Consider the following 15781-nt stretch of genomic DNA (forward strand, 5'->3'; position numbering starts at 1 on the left):
AAACCACTACCACCACTACTACCCAAAACCACAATAACAGAAACTAAGTAAAAAGTCTGGGCATTTTTGAAAGCTCAAAAACAATTTTCTCCTATCACTCCTCCTATACTCAGAGGAAATTGCAAAATTTGATGGTAAGGTTACATTAAAGAATGACTCAGATGCACTAAAGGTTGATTCTTGTTTTTATTTTGTGTTTATTTTTAAATTGGAACTTAAAATATTTTTATGGTGTGAGATATTGAACCTTGTGTCTTGCGCATGATAAGCAAAAGCTTTACCACTCAGCTACACTCCCACCTTCTTGCTTTCATCATTATTCTGCTATATCATTTATTGGTGTCCCAGGTCACCAGCAGAGTAACGACCAGATGTAGCTTGAAAATTAGGAAATGGGGAGGAATCATAAGCAAGGGTGGAGCTCATTATTATCAATTTATTGATGGCAGAAAAGTGGGTTGTATGGTGTCTATTTGAATGATGGGCTGGAATGTCACCATCAACGTAGGACAGATACTGAATGCTAAAGCTTCAAAGAGAACGTGGCTGATGTCAGGACGTTCTAGAAACAGGCAGCACTCCCTCTCCTACTTAGCTCCACTTTCTTCTGTGGGAAGTGATGAGAATAACTGACCTTGACTGCCCCATAAAATTATCATGTATAAACTTTCTCACATGCCTTGGAGATCTATAAATTTTTTCCTTCAGTTCTTTTTTCAGTCACACTAGAACCAGTCTATTAGGGAGTCTGGATCACCAGTGTGTTTAATGTTACTAAAGAGCCGAGCCACATTCAGTTCAGAGCTTCACTTCACTTTCTGTGGAGTAACACAGGGATGTCTGAAGATGTTTTTAACATTAAGTATAATAATTTTATCAAGTAATTCCTGATGTTGCTGAAATAAAAATTAGCCCATGATTTTTACTTTTGTCTTTGTAGAACATGGCCCAATAACTCATGGATTGTCTTTACCATTTTCATTGCTACTCTGACAATCTGATTTTGTGTGGATTGTTAAGTATTTACTTTAAACCATTGGTACTTAACATGTAGTTCATAGCCTATTTTAGGGGTTGATTTACAATTTCAGGGGGTCATATATCAGATATCCTGCATATCAGATAATTGCATTATGATATATAACAGTAGCAAAATTACAGTTATGAAGTAGCAAGGAAAATAATTTTATGGTTGGGGTCATCACAACATGAGGAACTGTATTAAAGAGCTACAGCATTAGGAAAACTGAAAAGTTTAAGCACTTTTCTACACAAGAATCTTCAGGTTCCCTAATTTCTCTGCTATTGTTCTCTAAAGGAAAAAGTCACTTTCATGTGTGAAAAAGGCTTAAGAGTTAGAATTATTTAGCCTGGTGAAGAGACTGAATGTGTTAAATATTTTGTGATCCATACAAGGTCGAGGAAAAAAAATCTGTCTATTTCTTTCAAGAATCCCACTGAAAATGCACTGAAGCATCCTTCAACTTAAATCCAGGACCTCTGTGTCTCTACTGATGGTGCGAGAGCAAAAATTATGCTTTATGTTTTAATTACTGTGCCTAAGAGATCTATGAAACAAAAATGCCTCTAACCTGTAAACCCCCTGCCCAAGGACAGATGCTTTCTGAAATACTGGAGGCTGACAAGCCACATGCTTTCACTACCTAAACCTCTTTTTGAAGTCACATTGTGTTCACAGGTTTCTGAATTCGACTACACAGAACCACCATAGAACAGCCTCCAGTCACACAGAACAAGATAGGTACTCAATTCTGAGTGGAGTATGTCCCCTTAACTCCTATGGTTTGATGTGCAGACAATGATGGTATAATTTACCACAATTTTTTTGCACCAGTAAATAATATATAACAATGACTCACATTACTTTGCTCTTTAATGCAATCTACATTATCATTGTAACAGAACTAAAAGCTGACTTAATTTCATAGAGTATTTAATTATCACTAAATACACATTATGAATAACAAAAAAGAAGTTTAACTCCACAGTTTGGGCTTAGTCACCACATAGCCAGAGTTATCATAAATAAGACCTCGCCAATTTATAAGGTTGCCACTGTCATGCTCCTCTTCCGGAGGGACCACATAGTCCCACAAGGACAGCTCCCATATCTCCCCCAAAAATGACTGTTTTGCATCAAAACTTCCCCCAAAGGAATCCTGCTCCTGTCCTAAAATAATCTTTGCATCAGCTTCCACAGTGTACCCCTTCTTCAAGCCTTTCCTCCCCAAAGGCTTTCCATCCAGCCAGAATTCTGCAATCCCAGAGGCAGATTCCCAGCTCACACAGACATGGATTGGAGCATAAGGGTTTGGGGGTGCTTTGAAGATGACTTCAGAATTTCCAACATAGAACCAGTATTCTCCCATTTTGTTCACAAAGAGAAGAATTTCATTGTCCTTGGTCTTCGTGCTGTAGGAGAAGAGGCTGTACGGGCGGGTGAGGTCGGTGAAGGCCTTCAGACACAAGGTGAACTTTTGCAATGACGTCCTCATTTGTGGGATCAGCGACACATAGGCAGTGGATGATTCTTGAGGGAAAATAAATGCCTTCCCCATCATGTCTGTGGAGAAAAGACAGTAAGACAAACATCCTATCAAGCACGACGTTTGACTTGTTCTTTTCATGGCCCTAGAGCTGCCTCCCAGCAGATCATGTAGAACATATGGGAGCACACAGAGGTCCTGCAAGTGTGTGAGCTTAGAAATGATGAGTAGCTCAACAGCGTTAAAGGCAGGGCTGAAAGAGGCGGTACATGCCTGCAGCCCCAGCACTGGAGCGGTGGAAGCCATCTACTCTATATAATGAGTTTGAGGACAACCTGACCTACCTAAGACCTTGTTTCAAACAAAACAATGAACAGATGGATTTGGGTTCAGTTGATCTGTTACAAAATTAAAGATTTCCTGGACTCTACCTCCATCTTCCTCAAGACAGCACCTAGATAAAAGAAGAACCCGTGACAGAAAATAAAATGTAATTGAATCGTTAGAATGAGTAAAGCATGAGGTACCGTATATTCTCCCACCACTGACCCAATCGTAATATTTTTCTAGAGCCCTGTAGCTGGGGTTATATACATTCTGGACCTTATTATGATAGACTAATGGAATCATGCAAATTACTTGGTCCAGACCATGATGGTACTATACCTTCATCTTCACTTTCTCCTGCAGTTCCTATGTTCAATAAGAACCAGTTTTCCATGGCAGCAAGAAGATCAAGGGATTATATACTATGGATTTATTATGTCTTAAAAGCCATGTGAAAAGATAAAACTCTAATCATTATAGAATGATTTTTCCTGGTTTAGAAAAGTGAATTTAACAAATGCTACAGTTTGGAAAATAAATTCGAGAATAATGACTAACTGAATCAGAGGAAACATGGCCTAGAAATAATATAAAGTCTTGAATTGAGTTAGTTTTGCTTCTTAGTAGGAAATGGGAAAACAGCATGAATTCTATTTTCTAACATACAAGGGCTTCTTTTAAAAAATGCTTATACCTTGGACCCCTGGAGAATGGGAATGGAACACTTCCAGAAAAGAAGTCTGCCTAGAGAGTAGGAGAGAGAGAGAGGGAGGGAGGAAGAGAGAGATGGGGGAGATTGAAGTGTAAACCGTGTATTTTTACCCCATGATCAATTATCTCCCTGTTTGTAACCTTGTCAGTATACAAACTTGAAGCAAAATATCATGGTTAGCCTGAAATAACTTACAACTCACTGCTGACCGTAACATTGCAACAAAAAAAAATGAGTGTCAAGTTTCTTACTGGCAGCAAAAAGAAAGAAAATATAAAGCTGTAAAAATAGTAAAGGGTCTTCTTTGGAAATAAAAAGTTACTTTTATAACAAGCATCACAAAGTTCATTCTTCCTTAATTGATCTCACTGTTTATTGTGTTAGTAATATTTGTATCCCAATTGTAGTGGTAAAGAAATGAGGCACAGAGTCTTGCCCCTTGACAATGGTCATTCAATTGTCTAAGTATTAGGGAGAAATGGGTTTCTGGTATAAAGTTCAAACTATTTCCACCATTTCTTGTTTCCTCTTACACTTCGTCAACTAAATGTTTAAAAAAGATAAGAGAGTAAACATTCTCTTTCTCTCTCTCTGTATGTGTGTGTGTGTGTGTTCCCTCTAACTTCTTAGAAGAGAAGTTACTGTGTTCTCATCAAAGAAGCAAATCTTATTCTCCTTTCTTGAACCCAGAGATATCCTTATACCTAGTGTGGTATCTTTAAAATTAGCATATATACCTTAGTCATCAATATCCATGGTATTTTTTTAAATATGACTTCAATTAAATTTCTTTCCTTTGGGTTGGGCTGATTCACTGGCAAGAAATAGGACACAGTGGGAGGATTTTGAAGATTTGATATGGAAGGGCTGTGACTTCTAAATTGGATATATCTTCCAGCCACAGGTAGCAAGCTGTTTTGTAGAAAGGACCTCAGTGACAGAAAATTAAGAAGAGGTCTACAGTAAATAGACAATAAGGAACTCAGGCCTCTGGCCCAGAATCCTGAAATTGATTAACCATACAAGTAAGCATGAGAGCAGACCCACTTCAGATAACACTACAACCTTAGTTGAAAGACTGCAATCCATAGAGACATGTGCTTGGGACTAGTAGCTGGGGAGTTCTCTGTTTTCTGTTGTAAAAAAGACACAGGATAAATAAACGTTCACCCTCTCAAGCTGCTAAGCTTAGGAGGCATCACAGACAAAGTAAGTGACTTACACACACCTTTTTACTCATATCTTTCTGAGAACAGCTACAGCAAAAGGTTTTAGGCCCAAGCTGTTCTAGGTGCGGGGAGCTTTCTGGCTCTGCTCATTACCCACCTGTTTGTGATACACCTCCCGAAAGAACAGAGAGAAGCAGGGTGCCCACAATAACCTTCTCCATGGTGCTCTTCTCAGACTGCTGCAGGAGTGGGAGAGCAGCAACTGTCTCTGTGGGCAGACCTGGGCTGTTTGGCTCTTATGTTGCACTCACAGGGACAACACCTTTGTTTTCACAAAAGACGACAAAGTCATAAAAGGTTAATATTAACTAAACCATTATGTCGTTTTAAAACCAGTGGGGTATCAGCCTCAAGTATTATAAAAATTCTTGTGTGAACTCTAATAAAGCAAGGGAAAGACTTGTATGATAAAGACTAAGGCACTGAGGAAAGAGATTGAAGGTATCAGAAGATGCAAAGCCCCCCTCCCTTTCTCATGGATTGGTAGGATTAATATAGTAAAAATGTTCATCCTATCAATTTACACACTCAATACAATCGCCATCAAAATTCCAAAACAAGTTTTCACAGAACTTAAAAGGACAATTTTCATCTTCATATGAAATCATAAAGCATTTGGGATAGCTAACATGCTTTTGTGTATTAAAAGAACTTCTGGAGGTTTCACTATCCCCAATCTCAAACTGTAGGGAGCTATAGTAATAAAAAAACCAGCGTGGTATTGGCACAAAGAGACATATGTTGATCAAGGGAATAGAATTGAAGACCCACATATAACTTAAAACACTAATAAATACCTGATTTTTAATTTTAAAAAGGCCAGAAAAACATACTAGTTAAAAAAAAAAAGACAGCATCTTTAACAAATGGTGCTAGTAAACTGATGGCTCCGTGTATAATAATCCAAAAGACTCATACTTACCACTCTGCACAAAACTCAACTCTTAATGAGTCAGACCTCAACAAAATACCTGAACATGATAGAGAAATGGGGAAATAGCCTTGAATCTATTAGCACAGGAGATGACTTTCTGAACAGAAGACTGCATAGCACAGGCTCTAAGATCAACAATTAGTAAATGGGATCTCATGAAACTGAAAAGCTTCCATAAGGCAAAGGATACTAACATTCAGACAAATCCACAGCCTACAGAATGAGAGAAGAGTGTCCTAACTCCACATTCAATAACTGACTAATATCCAAAATGTTTAAATAACTCAAGAAACTAGATACCAAAAAACAATCAAATCATTCATTTTTTTAAAAATGCGATCCAGATATAAAAAGAGAATTCTCAATACTGGAATTGCAAATGACTGAGAAACAGACAAACAAAATGTTCAACATCTTTAGCAACCAGGAAATGAAAATCAAAAAAACTGTTTTGAGATTTCATCTTACGCCTGTTATAATTACCATGATCAATAACACATGTGACAGCTCATGTTGGTAAGGATGTAGAACAAAGAGAACACTCTTCCATTGCTGGTAGAAGTGCAAACTTGTGCAGCTACTATGGAAATCAATATGAAAGTTTCTCAGAAAATTGAAAATTGATCTACCTCAAGACCCAGCTACACCACTCTTGGCCATATACCCAAGGAATGCTTTATCTTACCATAAAGATGCCTGCTCCATAGTGTTACTTATCTATTCATAATAGCCACAAAATTGCAAACAATCAGCGTGTCCCTCAACAAAAGAATGGATAAAGAAAATGTGAAACATTTACACAATGAGGTATTACTAAGTTGTTTAAAAAAATGAAATCATGAAATTCATGGATATAATAGATGGAGCTAGAAATAATCATCCTGAGTGAGGTAAACCAGACCCACAAAGACAAACATGGTATGTACTCACTTATATGTGGACATTTTCTGTTAGGTCAATAATTACCAAGATACAATCCACATAACCACACAGGTTAAGTGTAAAAGACTGGAAAGAAGAGACAGATCTTATTAGGAAAGGGAAATACAATAGGAACTTATTGATGCTGGGGGCTTCTGAGGTTGAACAAGATCAAGTCAGAAAGGGCAGAGGAGAGGGACATGAAGGAAGAAATATGAGGTTAGGCAGCTAAAATTAAGGGTCATTTGAATAGTATAGAAACCTAACATAGTAAAAGCTTCCTAAAATATATGCATATAAAAGGTGGTCTAAATGAAACAGACAAATAATGGCATATACAAAGCTCCAACTGGCCATCTCTTGTCACCAAAGGAAGCTTCCAGTAAAAGGACTGGGCTATATGTAATTGAGTTGTTGGCCAAATGGGTCCCCTGGGAATCTCCAAGTAACTATTACCAAGAGTATAGGTTTCTCTCCACAAACCCACATCAAGGCCCCATTGCAGGAGGCAACACCTGCACAATTCATTGAACATGGAAAAGTTGAGCTGGCACCTACACAGAACATTTACCTCTATATGCTAGCATAATTATAAAGTCTGCACACACCTAAAGGAGAAAGGTGAACACCAACCCAGCCACAAATCCTTTGATCTACAGTGGTGTCCTACCTATATGCTAGTGCAATGGTGGCAAAATGTTTGTGGGGTAACCAATCAGTACCCGATTTGTCTGATTTCACTCTAGGGTATGCAACCATACCAGACACTGATGTGTCTAAGAACCTAAAACTACATAGTGATCTTTTTTTAAAAAAGTAGTAATAAAATGAATCTTCATGACATTCTACTATACTTATAGATGAGTGCTTTACTCAGCCGTCAGTAGAGAAGCATCCTCCTGCAGCAGATGGCAACAAATGCAAAGACTCACAGGTAGACATTATTCAGAATGTGAGAGGCCTTAGAACACTCAGCCTTAAAATAGAATGTATTCAACAAATCTCTCCCATCAGGGTTCAGAAAACCTTCCATAAGAATAGGTGAAAGGCAGAGAGGAATGCAGGACACCAAGAAAATAAGGCCCTCTAAACCAACGAACTCACAGAGACTGAGGCAGCATGCACAGGGCCTGCACGGGTCAGCCTCATGTCCTTTGAATACCTATTAGGGTTTCCAGTTTAGTGTTTTTATGGATTCTTGGGTGTAGAAATTAATGGTCCTCTGATTCTTTGAATTCTCTTGGGCTCCTTTCCTTCCTTTTTGTTTTGTCCAATTCGGATCTGTTAGTTTTAGTTTATCTTACTATATTTTATTTTATTATTAAAAATAAAAAATAATAAAACGAATGGTTACCTTTTGGATATCTTCTTTATATTTTGGATCTTTGTATTTATAGTTATTCCATTTTTTTAACAGTCCTGGCCATGGCCCCTCTAACTCCAGGTAGGAGAAACTATGTTCTCCTGAAGAGATATGTTCCAGCTCTTATGTTATGGAAATTGTGATAGTCTGTTATACAACAGATCTTGAATGGCCCCCGAGAAATCCATGTTTCATACTATTGTATAGTCATGGAACCCTTGAAGAGATAAGGCCTAGTGGGAAGATTTAGATTATGAGGACATAGAGAATGAGGACTAATAGTGTCATTTCTTTGTTTGCTTTGCAGCTTTAAGATTATCAGCTTGCATTTTTGGTGTTCTTCTCAAAAGCCCCACCATGGACCCCAGAGCAATGTAACCTTGCTGATGTCCATAGACTGAAACCTCTGAAACTGTGAGAAAAAATAAACCTTTCATCTTTTTAAGTTGAACAGATCAGGTATTTTGTTATGCTAATGGAAAGCTGACTGATAGGCTAATTATAGCCTTGTTGTTTGGACAATGAGACAAACATACTTGTAGAACATGTATAAAAACCCTTCTCCCCTATCAGTGGACTTGGGGAGGGGCATGTGTGAAGAAGGGGGAGGGAGGATGAGATCTGGAGGGGAGGAGGGAGGGCCTTATGGGGGGATACAAAGTGAATAAACTGTAATTAATAAAAATAAATAAATTATTTAAAAACCCTTCTCTACCCTTTTTTTAAGGCCTGGGGTACAACTGCAGAAAGGCCCTCCTGATTCGATGGTGGGGTTACACAGAGTTGCAAAGGATTAGGAGGGCATCTTGTGTGTGTCTTGAATCAAGCCTCTACCAGTAAATTATAGGCTCAAGTGAGATATCTGTGAAGTTGGATACTCTGAGTCTATCTCAAGACATGAACGCCTTTCTTTTTTTTAATTTAATTTTATTTTATTAATTACACTTTATTCACTTTGTATCCCCCATAAGCTCCTCCCTCCTCCCCTCCTGGTCCCACCCTCCCCTCCCCCTTCTCACACATGCCCCTCCCCAAGTCCACTGATAAGGGAGGTCCTCCTCTCCTTCCTTCTGATCTTAGTCTATCAGATCACATCAGGAATGGCTGCATTGTCATCTTCTGTGGCCTGGTAAGGCTGCTCCCCCCTCAGGGGGAGGTGATCAAAGAGCAGGCCAATCAGATTATGTCAGAGACAGTCCCTCTTCCCATTACTATGTAACCCACTTGGACACTAAACTGCCATGGGCTACATCTGTGCAGGGGTTCTAGGTTATTTCCATGCCTGGTACTTGATTGGAGTATGAGTCTCTGGGAAGACACCTGTGTTCAAATTTTCTGGTTCTGTTGCTCTCCTTGTGTGGTTCCTGTCCTCTCCAGCTCTTACTATTTCCCACTTCTTACATAAGATTCCATGCACTCTGCCCAACAGTTGGCCATAAGTCTCAGCATCTGCTTTGATAGTCTGCAGGGCAGAGCCTTTCAGAGGCCTTCTGTGGCAGGTTTCTAGGTTGTTTCTTTTTTTCTTCTTCTTCTGATGTCCATCCTCTTTGACTTTCAGGATGGGGATTGAGCATTTTAGTCAGGGTCCTCTCTCTTGATTAGTTTCTTTAGATGTACAGTTTTAGTAGGTTTATCCTATGTTATATGTCTATATGAGTGAGTATATACTGTGTGTGTCTTTCTGCTTCTGGGACAACTCACTCAGGATGATCCTTTCCAGGTCCCACATTTACCTGCAAATTTCATGATTTCCTTATTTTTCATTGCAGAGTAATACTCCATTGTGTAGATGTACCACAATTTCGGTATCCATTCTTCAGTTGAGGGGCATCTGGGCTGTTTCCAGCTTCTGTCTATTAGAAATAAAGCTGCTTCAAACATGGTTGAGCAAATGTCCTTATTGTGTACTTGAGAATCTTTTGAATATATGCCTAGAAGTGGTATGGCTGGATCTTGAGGAAGCGCTATTCCTAGTTGTCTGAGAAAGCACCAGATTGATTTCCAGAGTGGTTGTACAAGTTTACATTCCCACCAGCATTGGAGAACGGTTCCCCTTTCTCCACAACCTCTCCAGCATGTGATGTTACTTGAGTTTTTCATCTTGGCCATTCTGATGGGTGTAAGGTGAAATCTCAGGGTCGTTTTGATTTGCATTTCCCTAATGGCTAATGAGGTTTTTTAAGTGTGTGCGTGTATGTGTGTGCCATAGCTCACATGTGGAGGTTAGAGGAAAGCTGTGGGAGTTAGTTCTTTTTTTCCACCATGTGGGTCCCAGGTCATCAGGCTTGGCTGCTGGGTGCATTTATCCACTGAGGCATCTTGCTGGCTGTGATAAAGGATATTTTTATTTATGCCTGTTTAAAAAGGTAATTGTATAACTTAATGACTTCTTTTTCATTCTTGGATCTTTCTTTCATTCTTGGATGCTAGTTCATAGTTTTGTATTTTTAAAAGCTAGAAATTTAACATTGCTTTTAGGGTAAAACATGTGTCAGTATTTCCACTATAACGTGTAATTTTATTTTTTATAAATTTATTTTTATATTACTCACAGGTTATCTACTTTTTATCCCAGCTGTAGCCCCCTCCCTCAATCCCTCCAAATCCCAACGTCCCTCCCTCAACTCCAAGCCTTTCTTAGGCATGAAACATTACTTAAATTCAGGGCATGGTCCAGCTATGACATGACTGAAATCTATGATTTATAAACCTGACTATTTCTATTTCATTGAAATATTTGTTTACTTGTTTACAATAAAAGCCATTGAAAGTTGAATTATTTTTGTGTTTCTTTGTTGCTTGTCACATAGTTTAAGACTTTAAAACCAAGATAATATGGGTCAGGTATTTTTTTTCCTCTAGTTCAATCTCTTGATCCCATCACTATGATTGAACTTATAATAATAACTTTAAAATTGTGAAATGAACACTTATTGAATTTCCCAATGAATGAGAAGAACTAAAGGAAATTGTATGTGTTTCAACTTTGTGCTAACAAAAGCAACTATGATAATGGTACTCTGTTTTCACTTAATTATGAGTGCAATGAACCACATTGAAACTTGCTTTTTAAAAACAATGCATATTTATTTATCCACAAGTCTGTGGGTTGATGATTTGAACTCTAATTCTTTTGTGCTCAATGGAGTGATTGATAAGTGAGCTAGCTGATACACAGAATAGCACAGGAGTCAGAAATGGAGTGGCTTGACTTTCTGCATGTGTGATCCTTGTTTTTGTGTGTGTGTGATTTCAGATTAACCCAAATCAATCTTGATTTCTCTGTCTCTTTTAATTCTAAAACTACATTCATCCTAACAAATTAAAAGAGCACCCGATTCTGCAAGTAATTTTATAGCATGTTTTAGCATAGTAAAAAATAAATAAGTTATGTTACTCTCCCTCAATATGTTATAATTAAAGGTTAAATTGCAAGCTAGTTTTATTGTTTTTTAATCACAATCGATAAAATATATTTGAAAAGATAAATCTGAGTTATTCACATTAAATAAATGTTGCATAGTATTGAATGAACTTTAAATTAGTTATGAAAAAAAGGCTATAATTTATGGCTAGATTTAAAATAATGTTTTGCATATCACATTTAACTTGGGGTGGCGCTGTGTGCATTAAGTGAAGATCAAAATTATTTTTGCTATACCACAAAGAATAAAAAATATTTTTGATTACTTTTACATTTTTTTGCTGATATTAGAGTTTGAAAACACAGCTTTCATTGTGAAACACAAAGAGGATGGATATCAGAAGAAGAAGAAAACAGGAAACAAGTTAGGAGCCTCCCACAGAGGGCCTCTGAAAGGCTCTGCCTTGCAGACCACCAAAGCAGATGTTGAGCCTTACAGCCAAACTTTGGGCAGAATGCAGGGAAAAGAAGTGGGAAATAGTAAGATCTGGATAGGACAGGAACTCCACAAGGAGAACAACAGAACCAAAAAATTTGAACCCAGGGGTCTTTCCAGAGACTCATACTCCAATCAAGTACCATGCATGCAGATAACCTAGAACCCCTGCACAGATGTAGCCCATGTTAGTTCAGTGTCCAAGTGGGTTCCATAGTAATGGGAACAGGGACTGCTTCTGACATGAACTGATTGGCCTGCTCTTTGATCACCACCCCTGAGGGGGGAGCAGCCTTACCAGGCCGTAGAGGAAGACAATGCAGCCACTTCTGATGAGACCTAACAGACTAGGATCGGAAGGAAGAAAAAGAAGCCCTCACCTATCAGTGGACTTGGGGAAGGGCATGCGTGGAGAAGGGGGAGGAAGGGAGGGATTAAGAAGGGAGGAGGGAGGGAACTAGAGGGGGATAAAAAGTAAATAAAGTGTAATTAAAAATAAAATTAAATTAAAATTTAAAAAACTTATGTTTTATTTCTAAATGTTTATTATAGTTTCCAAAGACTTAATTAAATGCTAGAGACCTTTCCAGGTGCTATATGGAACTTACAAGGTTTGGATATTTCCGACAATGTGAATAAGTATGAATAAGTTTTTTAAATAAGGTTATTTGCACAAATGTAAAGTAATAGCATGTATCTAGACAGAAATATGTACAAAGGTATGCAAATGCAAAGGAATAATCGATCCATATTCATTTTAGTGGTCTATGAGGAAGTAAAGGAAATTTTAGAATTGAAACAGATTTCTGACTTATCTGTAAATGTTTCCACCCATGAAAGAGGAAGCAGGAGAAGGACAATGGTAGGCATGGAATTAGATACAAGGCAACCAAGGAATGGGGCAGCAGCATCTTGGTTGCTGCGTTTCTTGGCCAAGCAGAAATTGGAAGGAATCAGGAAGACTACAGCTGTACCAGGGTAGCCATCTCTTGATTGTCAGTACCCTTCCCCACCCCACTCTGCCCTCGTGGTTAAACATCTTTGGAGCTGTGTTTAGGTTCTTCCTGCTGTCTCAGAAGCTAAAGCGACAGGAATCGTTTCTTTCCTAGATGCCACCACCCATTCCAAACAGTGAATGGGCTGCGTCCTCAGAAGACCCTGGCTTCTGTATGCTATAATTTGAATTGTGGTTTCAAACCACCTCTCCTCATCTCGCACACCCTTTGTTAAAGATCTTGGGAATAAATACACTAAAAGGAAGATCAGTCCATCATGATTTTGGAGAGAAGAAAGGATCCACTTTGCCACATGAATGTTCCATTTGCCTCATAAATATCCACAATAAATTCTTAAAAGTCCACACAGAACAACTCAACGGGCTATCCTACTCTTTTGGGCCAATTCACCCCAGCTACTCTTTGGAGAGTACTATATTTTGTTTTGCTAAATAAGTCTTTGTGTAAACCTACTGAAGCCAAGGAGAAACTTTCATTTGATAAGTGAATTTGATAAGTCAAATGTGTCACTTTAAGTACTTGTTATCTAATGTGTAATTTAGTAGCTTTATCTTTTGCAAACTTAAACTGTTCATAATTGTTATATTTACTTTGAAAGATAACCTTCATGTCAGTTTTCTAAGGTATCATTTTCATTTCCTCATTAACTTATCACAGTTCAATATGAGGGTTCCTTTGATCCATAATTTAATCAATGATTCATTTCACATGGATATAATGTGAAATAGATGTATGACTAAGAAGAAACAGAATAAGATGATCAATATCACCACTCATTTATGCATGATAATACCCACAAGTGCTTGAGTCATGGGCAGGTGCTTCTGATCTGCACGGACTGATAGCCCTTCTCGGATGGTAATTAACTAGAGTGCTTTCATAGATTCAGCTCTTTTTTTTTCATGATTGTTTTTTTTTATTTTTTTATTTTTTTTTATCAGTTACATTTTATTAACTCTGTATCCCAGCCGTGTCCCGATCCCTCATTCCCTCCCAGTCCCTCCCTCCCTCCCTCATCTCCACCGTGCCCCTTTCCAAGTCCACTGATAGGGGGGACCTCCTCCCCATTCATCTGATCCTGTTTTATCAGGTATCTTCAGGACTGGCTGCAAAGCCCTCCTCTGTGGCCTAACAGGACTGCTCCTCCCTTCGGGGGTGGGGAGACCAAAGAGCCAGTCATTGAGTTCCTGTTAGAAATAGTCCTTGTTCCCCTCACTTTGGGAAACCAATTGGTTACTGAGCTACCACAGGCTACATCTGAGCGGAGGTTCTAGGTTATATCCATACATGGTCCTTGGTTGAATGTCAGTCTCAGAAAAGACCCTGTGCCCAGATATATTTGGTCCTTGTGGAGCTCCTATCCTTTCCCCATCGCCTAACTCCCCTTCTTTCTTATGATTCCCTGTACTCTGCCAAAGGTTTGATCATGAGTCTTTGCTTTGAAAACACTGCTAGTTAGTCTTTCAGATGCGCTCAGTAGACTCCTGTCATACGTTCAATGCACATCCCATCTGTCTTTCTAAATGAGGATTGATCATCTTACCCCATGTCCACTCAATTGATTATCTTTTTTAGGTGTATAGATTTCATTATGTTTATCATATCTTATAGGTCTATATAAGTGAGTATATCCCATGTTTGTCTTTCTCCTTCTGGGATATTTCACTCAGAATGATCTTTTCTAGATCCCACCATTTGCCTGCAAATTTCATGATTTCCTCCTTTTTGATTGCTGAGTAGTATTCCATTGTATAAAAATACCACAATTTCTGTACCCATTCCACCGTTGATGGACATCTGGGTTGTTTCCAGGTTCTGGCTATTACAAATAGAGCTGCTATAAACATGGTTGAGCAAGTGTCCTTTTTGTGTACTTGAACAAACTCTTAACAAGGTCAAGAATCAGTAAGTACTGTGTTTGCTTCCATTCCAGGCACACAGCTAAACTATGGACAATGTCAGTCTTTTACTGAGGCATCAGTCTTTCACATTCCCAGACTGTGTCAAGATGTGGAATTTCAGATCCTAAATATCAGAGATACCACTGTCCACTGTCCACTCTCTGCTCTGACATGTTATTCTGTTGTCATATAAATGGGAGTGAAAAGACAGGACAGCACAGTCACAGAGCCTGAAGCTCAAAGACTTTTGCGCTACGTATTTATTTTTCAAGCTTGGCTTCTGTAAGCTGTAGCATCTTAGTGATGATGGCTGGTAGATGAACCTTGGCTAGGACTACTGTAGCTGCGGAGAATCCTCTCATTCTGTGTTCACTTGGAGGAGTGGCATAGTCAGAACAGTTCCGAGTAGTCCTGAACAAAATGAGAGAGAAGGAGTTGAGGTAAACTAGATTGCTGCCCATAGAGAAAGAAATAGAGGCTGGATGGGAAGGAGAAGTGGAATATGAAGGAAATGGCTTTGAACACCAGAGACTCTTAAGACCAGGGAAAGGAAGCTGTTTTGGCTGCTGGATGGGACTATCATTGCTTTTTATTGAGCGATTGGGAAGTGGTATGAGGCCTGTTTGCTAGAGGAAGGGATGCTTCAAAGCCAACAGCCTCTACTCATCTCTTTCTAGCTGAGTGACCCTCAGGGTCGCACAAACTCCTGTGAGCCTCAGCTTCCTTGTTTGTAAAACAGAAATAATAAAAAAAAAACAGCTAATACTTGTTATTAATATTTCATATCATTAACTACAAGCTTAGTTCACTTAAATGTTTCAAAAATATTAGAAGTTAAAATAAAAATGTTCTTTTTTAAAACTAAAAAAAAAAAAGTCTACTAGCAGCTCAGAAATGGTCTATTTTCTCCCTCAAGGAAGATTTCTCAAATCAGCAGCATTCCCTTCAAATGTGATTTCAAACTAAATCACAAACCTGAACAGAAACAATTAGCAACATAGAAAAATAGTT

General features: G+C 38.6%; 1 protein-coding gene across 1 annotated transcript; it reads right to left on the reverse strand.

Annotated features, from left to right (window-relative positions):
• Positions 1 to 1876: 1876 nt before the first annotated feature.
• Positions 1877 to 5004, reverse strand: LOC110565349 (mucosal pentraxin-like). The gene is made up of 2 exons (XM_021663024.2): positions 4873 to 5004; positions 1877 to 2584 (listed from the first exon to the last, which is right to left on the reverse strand). Exons 1-2 carry the CDS (start codon positions 4934 to 4936, stop codon positions 1998 to 2000), a joined length of 651 nt encoding a protein of 216 aa, XP_021518699.1. The 5' UTR covers positions 4937 to 5004; the 3' UTR covers positions 1877 to 1997.
• Between the last annotated feature and the right edge of the window lie 10777 nt (positions 5005 to 15781).

This window comes from Meriones unguiculatus, chromosome 11 (genome assembly GCF_030254825.1).
Source record: "Meriones unguiculatus strain TT.TT164.6M chromosome 11, Bangor_MerUng_6.1, whole genome shotgun sequence".
Classification (NCBI taxonomy): Eukaryota; Metazoa; Chordata; class Mammalia; order Rodentia; family Muridae; genus Meriones; species Meriones unguiculatus.